The sequence below is a fragment of the Hypomesus transpacificus genome, chromosome 3, assembly GCF_021917145.1.
Source record: "Hypomesus transpacificus isolate Combined female chromosome 3, fHypTra1, whole genome shotgun sequence".
In the NCBI taxonomy this organism is placed as follows: domain Eukaryota; kingdom Metazoa; phylum Chordata; class Actinopteri; order Osmeriformes; family Osmeridae; genus Hypomesus; species Hypomesus transpacificus.
The window spans coordinates 5,178,413-5,193,202 of record NC_061062.1 but is presented as its reverse complement, the minus strand read 5'-3'; the positions used below and the strand labels follow the sequence as shown (position 1 = coordinate 5,193,202).

At 40.7% G+C, this 14,790-nt stretch overlaps 1 protein-coding gene and 1 long non-coding RNA gene across 3 annotated transcripts in view; one reads left to right on the top strand and one right to left on the bottom strand.

Annotated features, from left to right (window-relative positions):
- LOC124464979 overlaps window positions 1-8,564 on the top strand; it is a 26,390-nt gene extending 17,826 nt beyond the window's left edge. For both annotated transcript variants that reach the window (XR_006955780.1, XR_006955778.1), the window contains exons 4-5: window positions 7,862-7,946; window positions 8,132-8,564. This is a non-coding gene — a long non-coding RNA (uncharacterized LOC124464979). The remainder of the gene's footprint in view (window positions 1-7,861; window positions 7,947-8,131) is intronic.
- Window positions 1-14,790, bottom strand: part of tpo (thyroid peroxidase) — a 25,899-nt gene extending 11,109 nt beyond the window's left edge. Inside the window, exons 1-8 of the mRNA XM_047016920.1 lie at window positions 14,634-14,790; window positions 14,378-14,538; window positions 14,063-14,195; window positions 10,787-10,916; window positions 8,539-8,745; window positions 7,698-8,219; window positions 5,600-5,858; window positions 1,821-1,991 (exon numbers count right to left, since the gene is read on the bottom strand). Coding sequence (XP_046872876.1) covers window positions 1,821-1,991; window positions 5,600-5,858; window positions 7,698-8,219; window positions 8,539-8,745; window positions 10,787-10,916; window positions 14,063-14,195; window positions 14,378-14,538; window positions 14,634-14,668 — 1,618 coding nt within the window. The 5' untranslated portion in view covers window positions 14,669-14,790. The remainder of the gene's footprint in view (window positions 1-1,820; window positions 1,992-5,599; window positions 5,859-7,697; window positions 8,220-8,538; window positions 8,746-10,786; window positions 10,917-14,062; window positions 14,196-14,377; window positions 14,539-14,633) is intronic.

Below are 14,790 nucleotides of genomic sequence, written 5' to 3'. Positions count from 1 at the left end.
TTCTTAGGAATGTGCAAATCAAAGGAGACATGACATGAAAACTTCATTTATGAGGTTATTTAACATTAATATGAGTTCCCCTAGCCTGCCTTTGGTCCCCCAGTGGCTAGAATTTTCGATAAGTGTAAACCAAGCCCTGCGTGTTCTTCTCCGCCTTTGACAAAATGAAGGCTCAATTGCTGTGTTTGAAAATCTGTGACGTAGATAGGGGGAAGGTTACCTCCCCTCTCTCTGCTTTCCCCGTCCAGATCATCTGGCCCGCCCATGAAAAACTGAGCTACCACCGTGCAAGGGCGAGTGCGATATTGGTTTTTCCTGGAGAGACATCATGGCGAGCAAACAAACGAAGCATAACAGTTGCTCAGTGCTTGGATGTACAAATCAAAACAAAAGTATTTTTTTTAGTTCCTTCATCCAAGCTTCTGCACAACCAGTATCTTAATTTGATTTTCGCTGGAATTGCGCCAACACAACGTCACAGAGTCTTGTATGTCTGCGCCAAACATTTCAGCTTACTGTTTCCTCAACTTGAGCCGACACAAAACTGGCCTTGCTGAAATAAAATTCTGGATCATTACTAACTCTCCTTGGTCAAGCTACAAACCTTGGACAAGTAAGTTAACTAACGCTATATCATTTTGTTGCTTTACTGTATATGGTTACCTAGCTTGCTACCCTTAGAATGTTGCTGTAACATTAGCTCTGCAGCTAACAGCTGAGTTACATTACATTTACATTTAGTCATTTAGCAGACGCTCTTATCCAGAGCGACTTACAGTAAGTACAGGGACATTCCCCCCGAGGCAAGTAGGGTGAAGTGCCTTGCCCAAGGACACAACATCATGTGGCATGGCGGGGAATCGATCCGGCAACCTTCTGATTACTAGGCCGACTCCCTCACCGCTCAGCCATCTGACTCCCTTTTAGTTTTAGAGTTACTGTTGCTAATGTAAAGATAGATGGCATCAAGTATGTGTGTGAATACAAACGCTGTAACGCCAGTGTTGTACACTTCTTTGTTATTTGGATAACCGTTCTGCTGTTGGTGTTATGGCGCGCGATATCCGCCTTTCTCTTCATTGAAATGACTATGAGTGCGCACCTCTGCAAACCAGGGTGATCAGATGAGAATGGCTAAATTCGCGGCATCTTACAGCAACGGGGCTACGAGCCATTGCGATACATCCGTTGTAAACATTAGCGCATGTTGCCGCCCCTCTCCTCCTCATTAGCATTTAAAGCTACAGACACCAAAACAGCGCGTTCTGAGGAAAGCTCATTGTGGGACTACTCATAGTGGCTATAATTCTGCACCATGGCTGAATTTCGGGAAAGAGACTTCAGATACAGTATTAGGGGACCACTAAGGCCTATACAAAAGCATCCAAAAACAGCATTTCATGTCTCCTTTAATGCAAATAATGTCAGCCAACAAAGACCATATGTAGTGTTGAAACAAAAAGATGATGAGCTAATGCGTTGAGTGACAGAACACTAAGGAATTTAGTAAGGTTGCAATTTTGCCATAATAGACCTAATTGTAAGTATTTGTAATTTGGTACTAGAAATTGTCTGGTTTACTTAACTAATTTGTTATTAAACAATTAATTATTTTATTACTTCAATTTATATTGCCATTTTGTTCTCCTGTTCGCCCAACGTCTCCTTTCATTGTTTTCCTTTAAACACCCACTACCACATCACAGTACTATACTCACCAGTCTTGTCCAGTGGATGTATTGTGTTTCCTCATGTTATTGAACAAGGGCTTTCTACCTTATTGGCCATCATGTCATGGATATTTAATCACTGTGTCTCACCTGGTAGTGCATGATCTCTGCCACGCTGTAGGTTAAGTGAGGCCAGGTCCAACTTCTCTGGTATGTTTAGCACCACAAGTCGTTCTGTCACCTCATCTGTCAGCAGCTTGTCTGTGGTCATTATCACAGCAGCCGTCCCCAACAGACCTCGTAACACAGGCTCTATTCCACCTTTTGGACAAGAGAAATGGCTGTTATTTTCACATTAACTGTTATATATTAACAGTAGAATAACTAATAATTAACAAGAGCATATTGACCAGAAAATCGACTAGTCGACTGAGTCGGGACAGCCCTATAAGAAACGTAAGGATGGGGCTGAAAATTTGAGACAAAAAGACATCACCTTCACTAGACAAGATTTTACCAATTGAAAACGGCTTTGTTTATTTTACATAAAGGTCAAACAACTATTTTGCGCTCAAATAAAGGCCAAAAGATTTGGCCCGCATTAACTATTAATCGAACTCCCGAACTAGTATCACATCAAACACAGAATGTGCATGCATTAGCAGGGCAGCTGTGGTGGCGTATAGGGGGCCGGTTCTGGTGGACCGGTCTGGATCAAAGTCCAGGGCCTATTTTTACTCCCAGTCCGTCCCTGCCGCCCCGCAACATTAAGCCCCCCCCCCCCCCAGCACACCCCTGATAAAATATGTTCCTGCAGCTATGTCTCGGCCGCTAGCAGCCCGACTCCTGAGATGATCGGCCAGCCGTTGTCATCCCGGGGAGCACATGATCTGATGAACTGATCTGTGCAGCTCTTTGGTACACAGCGCTGTCTCTTCAGCATTTTGATATATGATATAATTCTTTTTGGAAGATAAATGTTGTTCTCACAGATGAAAACTAATGTAAAGTCTGCCATGTTTATGTACCATGTCAGTGTTACATGTGATTAAGGAAAGCTCAGAGGAGCTGAAAGGTTTGGTGACCTGCGCGGAGAAATGCGCATCTGGTGTGAACAGCCTTGAGCCAGTCGTAGCCGATCAAGGCGCTTCCAGGTGCTTCGCAGCCAGTGTGTCCCAGGCGTAAACTTCACAGCCAATCAGAGGCAGAGTGGGGAGTAGAGGCGATTCTAAGATCAGACCTTTAGGAGTGCTCAGCCCCCAATGAGAATGTGACATGAATACCGTACCTGGCAAAAGTGCCCCCTTGCTAATAACATGCAAACAGGTCAGGGGTAAAGAAAGGTGAGAATGATACGGCGAACCCCCTGACCCTCTAGGGAGGTCCGGGGCATGCTCCCCTGGAAGAAAATGTATTACATTTTCAAGTTAAATGCATTAAACAAACGGGATTACCTGTGTTGAACTACTTTAAAAAGCAAAAGTCAAAAGCATCATTGACTGTAAAGCTGTACACACATCCAATAGACATCATTTTTTAAATTGCATAAAAATAGTACTAGATGTTGTAAGATGGGGCTGTAAACCTCTCCCCACTCTGCCTCTAATTTGGCTGTGAGGTTTAGGCATTAGGAGGGACGATTGGTTCAGAACAAATTGTAAAGTTGGGTTAGGTAAAATGCTGTGTTGGCCATGGCCCCCAACCCCCCAAATAAATAAATAAATATAAATTCTCATCGGATCTGCACGAATCACGAAGGTTAGCCATTTTGGTTTCAGAACGGTGAGTCTGCATGAGTTTGCATGCCTGTAATAAATCCCTAATTCCACAGGATAACAATGAATACATCTATTATTATTAAAGCCGAACAATGGATTTTGGTGTTTCAAAACCCATTGACACTGTATGACTATGTTTAGCTTGTGTTCTGCTCCTCTCTCTTACCAACCGTCTCTGGAGGAGGGGATCCCTCTCTGAATTGCTCCTCCCAAGGTTTCTTCCATTTTTTCTCCCGGTGGGAGTTTTTCTGGGAGTTTTTCCTTGTCTTCCTTGAGGGTTTAGGTTGGTTGAGGGGCAGTTCTATGGGCGCATGTGAAGCCCTCTGTGACATGCTTGCGTGTAAAAAGGGCTATACAAATAAATTTGATTTGATTTGATTTGATTATTATGCAAATTTTGAATAAATAGAAAAACTAAGGACATCCCTTTCTTCATGAACTACCAGCATCAAATGATAATAAACAATAATATTTATTTTTATTATTATAATTTTTAGGACCCCCCTAGAGGGTCGGGGCTTTGCCGTATCCTATCACTTTTTATACCCCTGACCTGTTTGCATGCCTGTAACTTATGGTCTGAACCTCTCCTTCACCAACTGTCTCTGGAGTGGGGGGTGGGGGCTTGGTCAGGGCAGTTTCTCAAACTCCTGGCGCTATAATATGGACACATGAGACAAAGAAAAGTTTTGAGTTTGTCTAACTTTATTAAGTATGAGCCTACATTAAACACAAATATAATACACAAGCACTATACAGCAACAGTTTATCAAATGTTGCACTTGTAATGCCAGTGTTGTCATACCACTGCTTAATTGAATCCAGGGTATTGCGCAATAGCCAAGGACAGATAACGTTTATTTTCCAGCTACGGCAGCTAGGCAGCTGGTGGTGAAGGAGTTGGCTAAGGTGAACGCTAGCGATTGGTTATGGCAGATCACAGTGGCTCTGGGCAGATCCAATAGTTTTAAACTTCAACAGAGTACCCGGCTTCAAGGAAGTTAACGCTTGTCAATGGAGCGATCCCAGACCCTCTACAGCAACATTTAGTTTTGGGTTCATCGAAAACAACTGGTTACCGTGGGCACACCAGACAATACCCAAATGTAGGCCAATCACGTATTTGTGGTTGTCTCAAAACAACAGCGTAAAGATTAGCGTAGCGGGTAGTGGTCACGCTTGAAATATCAGAGGTGGCGGGTTCGATCCCGAGTCGACTCATACCCCCAAAGTGCCAAAGTACCAAAGTGAACCAGGAGCTAGTTCGGAGCTGGTGCTAGAGCCAGTTCGGAGCTGGTTCAAGAACGGAGCCTTCTAAGAACCGGTTTGCTTTTCCACGGGCCAGAGAGCCACCACAGAGCCACGTAATTACGTCACAGCGCCAAACACAAAGAAGAGCCCGTCTAAAGGCTGTTTATCAATCTGAAGAACGCTAGGAACGCGAGGTTGAGATGCGTGTTTTCTTGGTTATTGCGCAATACCCTGGACTCGCAGCAGTATGACAACACTGGCATTATCAGCGCAACATTTTATTAACTTTTGCTGTATAGTGCTTGTGAATTACATTTGTGTTAAATATAGGCGCAATAGCTCATAACATTTGTGTTTGTCATTTCACTCATTTGATAGGATTATGATAAAACGCAGCAACTAGTGTCTGCACTGCACTGCGATGCTAGATGGGTTATCGAAAAGTCGGAGCAAATTTACAAATTATTTTCAGCAACTACACTGCCCACGTCCCGTTAAATTTTAATTCAGATGCTGATTTACAAGTACCGTTTAGCTGAAATATGAATTAAAGACTTTGAGCAATGGCGGTCAAAGGATTCTGTTCGTCTTGTTGGTCACGGGAACCCCGCCCCAAGCGGTTCCTACTTGGTTCCCAATCTAGCCCAGTTCCAAAGTGGTGCTATTTGCGAACCACGTATGAACCACTTACGAACCACTTTTCCGATTCTCAGTCTGTCGAAAGAGAAAGAACTGATTCGCGATTAAGCACCAGCTCCGAACCGGCACCCAAAATGCGTTGGTGGAAAAGGGGTGTAAGTGTACCTCCGACGGGGGCGTGGCCACGTCTACTACATGTTTTCAAAATTCTTAAGTGAAATGGTAAGTAGTTAATAGGGGACAGACAGAAAGAATACCAACCTTCTTTAACTAATCTCCACGGGCTGAAGAAAGTCTCATGTAGACTCAAAGAGGAGAAGCACTCGTGTTCTTGGAAGCTTTCATTGAGTCTCGTGAGAACAGTGGAAATTGTGGCATGGCCAAAACGGAATGCAGCCGTAGCAAAGACATTGGAGGCTGAGGGGTCTGTTGTTGGATCATAACCCCCATAGGGACCAATGTAATGATCAAAGGCCTCACTGCCAATGATTTTTGGAACATAATCCCTAATGGTAATAATCTGTAAATTACAGAGGGCAATAGGAGACGTTTAGATTCATTGCATGAATTAAAAAAAAAAACATTTGTCTCGAGGACACACTAAACTGTTAAACAATGACATAGCGTACAAATACAAAAGTCTGTCACCCATACACATGCACACATACAATACCTACAGTACATGCACATAATGCCATCAATCAACCAATTGCAAACTGTTAATGTGCCACACTTGAAATCATGATGGCATACAAAAATTTGCGGGAACAGTAAAGTAGCCTCATGAACAAAAATAACCTTATAATGGGTACATATATGTACTGTTGTGAAGTTTGAAAGTTATTGTATATTGTAAGTATATTGAAAATGGACCATCGTAAATGCAGTTTTCCAGGATGTACTGGGAATGCTGACACTTTTCATAATCTTCCCAAGGAACCAGACACTCGACATGCATGGCTGATGTTTTTCTATGAGAAGATCCCTGTGAAGTTCGACACTCATTTATTCATTTGCTCGAACCATTTCACCAAAGACAGTTTTAAATCAAAACCTTGGACAATTTAAAGAAGTTCTTAAACCCCACTTACGTGGTTTTCACGAAGATTCTGGCATTTACCAATGTTGTTATTTGGGATTTGTTCTTAGGTAAGAAGAGAATTTACGCACACCCAAGAGCACTACTATAAACATGTGAGCTACACAATTGAGAGCTGACATGTTTGCCCAAAATAAGTTATACCATTTTCGTCGGTTCAAATTTAAAACTGAATAGTTCTGTCCTTTATAATTTTGCAACTAATAATTTTCATTATTTTACACATAATTATGTTTGTTTTAATAAATACACACAACACTTACACTTCTGCTAATTTCTAAAGCTCTTTGAATTGCCATTTAGTATGAATTGTGCTCGGCCTATATAAACTAATTAGTCTTGCTCTGCCTTCAATTCACATTAATAATGTTAACGGGGAATCTTGCCATCAGATAAGTGACTTATCACGGTTATAGGCCCAAAGTAGGCCTGTTCCGCACACTGGGACTACTCCACCCAATGGCATATTTATTGAACGCATCTTCCGTGACCATACCAATTTATTTGCAGAGAGTGACAACTACTGTATTTCTTCAATTATAAGCACTGTGTAGCATCGCCCTGGATTAAACGCTGCATAAAAAAAATCTGAAAATTGTTATTTATTTGGTCAAATTAAAACATAGACACAAAAACTTAGTTGCCACAAAACTTAATTAAAACCTAAACCGTGCAACAGAACATAAATCCCAATAGAACCAATGCAATCGTGACCAAGACAAACCTTTTGACATCGACTTTGTCTATGTAGTCCAAATATTGACTGAGCCTTAGGGGCGCGAAAATAAACAATAATAATAAAGAAAGAAATATATATGTGAGATAACAATGGTTGTGCCCTTGCCGAAGGCAAAGCACACCCAATAATTGTGTAATAAACACCGCAGCGTTTAATCTTATGACTTTTGGCAGACGGAAGATAAGATTCCAATGTCTCCACAAGTCAGCTGGAGGTCTTCTTTTCCACCCATCTAAATGCTGTGCAGTTATTGCAGTAACTGTAATGCTGCACAACATAGCTGTTGTGTGTTCCGTGTACTTATATGTTATGTTATGCCAGGTGCTTGCGTTGTCTTGTCCTAAGAATTTCAGTGCCCAGTCTAACCTTGTGTTGTTCTGTATACCTGACAAATAAAAGACTTGAACTCGAACTTGTAAGAGTTAGGGTCCTCAAGAAGACCAACAACATGAATTGGACAAGAATAGTACTTTATCAAGAACTGTACATTTAATAGTAAACTTGTTCAAGAAAATTACTACCTGATGCAGAGCTCCCACTATTTTGCGGGCTTCTTGGTATATGTGTTCTGCACTCCAGTGGGCATTGAAACTCTTTAGAGTCTTTGCAATTCGGTTGTGTTCTCTCACCCATAGTGTGTGCAGAGCAGACAGGGTCAATATCTCATTCACTCTGCTGTCTCCAGCCTGGAAACAATCCACCCTTTCCTGTCCATGGGGGTTGTTAGGATCTTGAAAGCACGCAGATGGACCAGTGTGGACAAAAGGCAGGTATGATCGACCCCTTTGGTCATAAAATCTTCTATTGATGGCCATTTGCCCCTCTGGACTAGAGAAGTTACGGATGAAACTCTGTAAATCTGGGGTGCTGCCATATACAGAAGATGCGTCAATGAATGATGTGATAGAGTTCATTTGTTGGCGCTTTAACCCTTGTCTGATGCCCCCAATTACAGACTGCGTATTACCAGCGAAGCAGGATGGCGAGGAGCGGAAAAAAGGCACACAACTTCTGTTTGCAGAAAACAAGTCATTGGGGACTTTCTGCAGCAGGAAGAAAATGATTGAAAAACAAAAACTTCAGAAAACCTCATGACATGCAAGCCACATAACACAGCTAAAAAAGTCAATATTTCTCATTGTTCAGTTTACTGTGGAAAGTGGGCATGATGGGTTCTATGTAGTGAATGTAGTTGATGTAGTGAAAATAAATGTATGTTAAAATTTTAAAAAGAATATAATTATTATTAGATTTTTCTTGTATGCTTCTATGCTTGTATACGGTTATGAAAATCACCCACATTCCTTCACAAATATAGGCATGTGACAATTGTACACTGTAATAGTTGAAGAATTACAGTACCTCAATAGGGAAGCATGGATTTATGTTCTCACATGTGCTTAGACAGTCCAGTCCTCCCAAAAATGTGGCTTTGCTTGTGCTTTGAGGAGAGAAGGACATATCATGGTCTATGTACTGGCCCCAGTCCACAAGCATTTGAGAGTAGACCTCATCTTGTGCCATATGTTTGGAAGACCTCTGCATTATATTTTTGCTGACTTCATCCACCTGAAATACAATCGTAACATAAAACAAACAATTTAAAAATCACAATGGTAATTCTGCATCAGTATTGGTTAGGAAAGTGCTGACAGACTTTTGCAATAAATGAAATAGAAAGTGATTTCTTTTGTTTTAGGCTATTTTAGGATTATACCTACATTATATTGTATGGATGTGTCCAATTTAGCACACACTAACCATCCATTAATCGCTTTTAGCAACATATTGGCAATAAAGCCTAATTTATACTTATGTCGCCGACGACCAAAAAAAGTGTCGCTCAGGCAGCTGCATTTATACTTCGGTAAACAGTCGCCTGTTCTCTTGGTTCGCGTGACGTAAACAGAATCATTTTACCGTTACATTCATAGCTATGGTTACATTGTTAACGCTTCGTAGCCTAGGTGATCGATCGGAGAAACTGACAATTTAAAATGTTCACTGTGACGACATCAGCGCCAGTAGATATTTCTCCTGGTAGGTGACACTTCCAAGCGACGGTTAGGCTTAACTGTTAGTAAAATAATTTACAACACAAGATACATAGTAACTACTCTAGGATACAGCGATATGTAGAGCCATTTTCACATTCTGCATTGGTGCATAAATGCAAATCTATTTTGGTTTCAAACAAATGTATCTAAATGTATTTGTGCATCACCCATAACAGTTTTAGAAAATTGCTTGTCCAAAAAGTGGTCTCTTTGAACAACTCTTTGTGGTTTTGGGTCAGCAATTGTATGGGTTAGGTTGTGCCAATGGCTCACATTGACCTAAGCCAAATGGTCAAATGTTTACCTCAAATCAACAATTTAACACTAGAAGTGCCAAGCCATTTTTCCCTACTTATAGCACCGTTGGAGTCATATGACACTTATGAGTCTTCAGACAGGGACATTGTTACTGACACATAATGTTCCCTAGATGGCACTTCTTGCACGGAGCAAAGGCGCAGTCGGAAAATTAATGTGCCTTCATCCATCTGTCACTGCAGTTGGTCTATAGTAGCCTGACATTACCAATATTTTATAGTCGGCTGACAAGATTGTGTTGTTGTCCTCGGTGAAAAGTATAAACACACAGGGACATCTTTCAATGTCCAGGTGAAGAAAATTGTACATTATGCCTGCTAGGTGGTGCTCTTCAGTAGCAGATAATCCAGTTTTCAAAAGCATAGGATGTACCAGGCTGTGTTAGCCAGCTACAGTAGCCAGTATTGTGGTGGGATTGATAGATTATTAAAGCAAGTAACCACGAGAGGGGTATCTAATGATGATCATAAGTCCTATAGAACAATCAATGCCATTCGATATAGAAACAATTGGAGCGGATAAGCGCCAGGCGGTTTTCCCCACATACGGCCGGTCACATGGCTCCATAGTCTTCTGACAGGGACTTTGTCACTGACACATAATGATTACTTCTAGTAAACTTATTAGCCAGTTTTCCCAGAAATATATTTCAAGCTTATTTACATTTTGGGGGACATATTGTCAGTTTGCAGATGGTACTGTTTCAATCACAATTCCAGCAAAGTGACAACATTGTTGGAATCAGCTTGTTTCAAAAGGGGTTCTTTATTTATTAAATCTGATTTCTGGTTATCTAATTGAATCTAATTGCTCATCCTAGAATTGTTATTTGTTTTTTCATAACAATTTGTTATGAATTTTATTTGTTATTTTTCATAGTGTCCTATCCCATATGTGTTTTCTGATGTGATTCAAAAAAGAGGTTTTTCCATCTGACCTGAGGGAAGTCAACTGGTGGTTCACCTAAATCAGGGATACATGTGTTTTGTGTGTCACAGGATTGAATAAAGACCCAGAGACCCAGTTCTCCGGCCTAATATCTGAGCATGCCAGAACACAACGCACTGCAACATCACAGGCATGGAACACAGCGGGTTACATATCAAATAAGTATTTTCATTCATGTTTACTGACTAAATTATAATAATTACTTTTGTCTCCTATAAAACAAAACATGTAACAGAAAAAGTATTCATTGGATCACACATTTCTGATAAAATATTACAGTGTATTACCAGGGGTAGTTGGAAGCCATTATAAAGCCGTCCACGGTTCCAGCCCTTGGGTTGTCTTTCTCCATCTTCATATTCTGCTGGTAGCCATCTGGCCAATGCAGTGTTGGCTGCTCCCCAGAGAGGGTTTTGTCTGAAAAAAAGCAAATAACATATTTAGAGGCCAAGCAGCAAAACTGCAAATGCACCTATTGCTGCTTTGGTTAGTTTTATTTTCGGGGGCCAAGCAGAGAAGCTGCAAAGCCACCTATTGTGTCTACTGTTATACTTTTTTATTGGGTGTGCTTGCCTATGTTCTGACCTATATTTGTTCTCATATATATTTATTATTATTATTTATTTTCCCACCCTAACTCGTCCTTCAGTTTAAGAAGTACATAGACAATCTTGGTCTTAAAAGGTTTGTCTTGGTCAGGTTTGCTTTGCTTGTATTTGAATTTATATGTTCCGTTGCACGGTTTAGGTTTAATTTAAGTTTTTGTGGAGAAATGTAAAGCTAATGGTGGCTAACTAGCTAGCCACAGTCACTAACGTTACAAACCACCATGCAATTACCTATAGTAGAACATTAGTTTAAATGGCAAAACCTCTGCAGAAACGCCACAGGCAAATGCCAGGGTGATCACATGTAGCTAGCTATGTTTCCAGGCTGGGATATCAACACCCTGTATTTTTTTATGGCCTTTGATTGGTTAGTTCCAGCAATTCCCAAACAGCGGTAGTCTAAAGGTTAGCCAGCTTAGCTGTACAACTTTCCATGTAACAAAACGGAGCACCGCTGTCTTCTCCAGGCTGGACTGTAGACTGGGACCAAATGGTCACATTTTGCTGTTGTTGTTACTGACAATGATCGCATCCAGTAAACTTGTTAAACTAGCTAGTTGTACAAAAATAACTTTCAAGCTTAGGCTATATCCGTTTTTGGGCTAATTTTTTCAGCAGGAGGTACTAGAATTAGGGTTGCCACCTTCAATACAGAAAAGTAAGGGACGCCTGCCGCAGCGGGGGGCCACACCCCTCGGGGCCACGATGACCACAGGCCCAATGACGTGCCAGTGGTGGTAAATCACAACTTAAAACATATTTTCATAGAAATATTAAGATTGATACATGGACATTATAAAAATATATCTGCTATTGAAATCAGTTTGAACAGATGCACTCAGTCTATCTCTATACCACAACTCAAGTGGTCATATTGTCATTGCTGAATACACATCTATGACGATAATAAACATAGGCCAACAAGGTTTGACAGTGAGACCACAAAAAATAGGCTTTGGAGGAACTTGTGATATGTGAACCATACTTTAGTAACTTATTAAATTAACAGATCCATAACTTATTAACTTTAAAGTAAACAATTGTTTTGATACTGAAAAAGGTCTATTGGAATATATATATACAGTGCAGGAGACTTGCAAAGGATCTTCCATGAACATGATAACATGAGAACACGATAACATGAAAATATGATAGCTACCAGAAGTAGTAGTGTACAGTATTTGAGCATGTCAAGTCTACTTCCTTATATAAGTGTATTTCCTATTACGCGGGGGGGGGGGTATCTGGAGCTGCCTCCGCCATTCTTTTAAATCGATTCTCCGCCAAGAGACCCCCCCTCCTCTGACTCTTGATTGGCCGTGAACCTGAAACAAACTGATCAAACCAACGATGGCAGCAAGAAATTACCCAATCAGGGGGAGAATAGGACTAGTCTTCACAGAATGCAGGTGGCGTGATTTGCATGGGATGCTGCATTGAAGACAACAAACCCCGTCCCATATTGATTCAAAGCGAGGCGCGCTTGCGGGGGTGCAAGTGATGAACTCGCCCTGGGCGCACAATGTGCCAGAACCGCCACTGGTCGGCATTAGAAGGGAAGCTTCCCAAAAAATAGCCAGAAAACGAATAGCAGTCTAGCCTATTGCTAACGCCTGTATAGATTATCTATTTGAAAGAACTGGAGAAAGGCAGGTGCTAGATACAGGATACGTTAGCATTGCTGATAACTGTTACCGACAAAATCATACTACAGCTTGTGGTAATGATGAACATAAGGTCGGAAAGCACCTCTTTTCAGCAACAGCTTCATAGCAAATCCTGCTTTACATTGTCCTAGGTTTTCAAAACCGTCCTAAGTGAAATGGTTAGCGCAAATGTGTTGAGGGTCAAACTGCACAGGGATCTTCTACGCTACGCTATAGACAAACATTATGCCCGTCTAGTCAATCTTAGCTAGACTCTAGCTCATCTGCTTTTTATTAACGCTGATTTGCAAGGAATGCAAGAACAGCTAGATAGCGAAAACACCTAGAATGTAGGCATGTAAACTAGTTTAGCTTGCTAATGCAAGAGCATAGGTAGAATGTGTGATGATTAAGCCTAGTCTATTGGCAACGGGGATAACGTAATTTCAGGATCCTGACTGTGTTTCATTCAAATAAATAACCTGTGTTGTCATGTAAATCTACAACTCAAGATGCATGTTTCTCCAGATCTATTTTTCAGCAAGATAGCTAGCACTAACTGAAGCTGAGTTGAATCATGATAGTTTGTTTGCTAAGCTGTAGTGCTAACGTTACCCACCTAGACCAATCCTGTTTGCTTTGACAACAGAAGTGGAAACAACTAACGTAATCATTTCTAGTCAATCTGTACACAATAGATTTGTTTGTACGTTTTTATTTCGAGTCTTCACCTTCTTGTTTTAGTGAGTGTTGGCCGTGTTGCGTCCTTGCTCCGCAGCTTCACTCATTGTAAACTAACCAATCAGCGCGCAGCTCATCTATATATTCATGACCATACCATAAAAGGAGAAAACCTAGCGTTTTTTCCCATGCGGGAATATTTCACTGGATGTATCAGGGGGCATAGAACAGCACCCTGGCCATTTTCAGCCCAACCAATGTTACACATCCTAGTCGGAGACATCAAGGAACAGTGTGAAATTCCCCCAAAAAACTGTCAATCACCCCTTTAATCATAGTTTTCATACATTATCCTTTATAAAATTGTAGTTTTTCACTGTGTACATAAGACTGTGTCACTGCTGAACTAAAAGGCAGGGCACAAGTGAAAGTAGGTATCAATAATGAATGAATAACTATAGCTGCTGACTGTATTCTATATTATATAATTGGTTTGTGATTGTTGGATACTTGAAACGTTACAGGGAACAAATGTGCAAAATCAAGAAGACCTTGTTCTGCTTATCTGTCTCAATGTTCTGTATTAACAGACATATTACTCATATCGGTAAATATACATTTTTAATACTTATTATTGCAAACGCCAGATATGGTCCGGTACTTGTCGAATAGGTGGTCCTGACGACAGATGACTGAGGACATAGGTGAAGGACATCCTGACATGTCTCCAATCAGCTCCGTATCCTGCCATGAAAGGATTTCTGGAAAAGTGGCAGCATCAAGTTCATTAATGCAATTATGCAATGCAATTCTGTTTCTTAAGTGTGTTCACTGCAGAGAACATACATGCACAATTTTTCAGAAGAATGTCTAATTGCAAGATTGGTTCAGACTGGTTTTGTCCTATATTTTTTGATAGCTCGGAATTAAAATTTGACTGTACCTGTTAAAGTGAGATCCCTTTTATCTCTCTGACTGGCTCTGTCCTTTAAAACATGAAGAGTAGTTTCAAAGACCTCTGCGGCTGTGGAAATCTCTTGGGTTTTAGACTCGGCTTGCCGGAGAAAAGTATACATCTGCAATGGTGACTGGTGCATGCTTTGCCTGTAACTCAAAGGAATGGGTAGAATTTAATTGACTTTTTTCTATTTGTTTATCTCATTTGAAACATATACAGATTACAAGAAAAAGTTGATTACCGTATCATGGTCTGAAACATTGCGTTGTTTACCATCTGAAGGCCTTCTTGAAATGAGGAAATAATCAATTCCTTTTTGTTGAGTACACCTAATATAAATTATGGAATGAGAAAAAAGACAACAAGCAAAGAATTTCATCCTGTCTGGAACTGGCAAA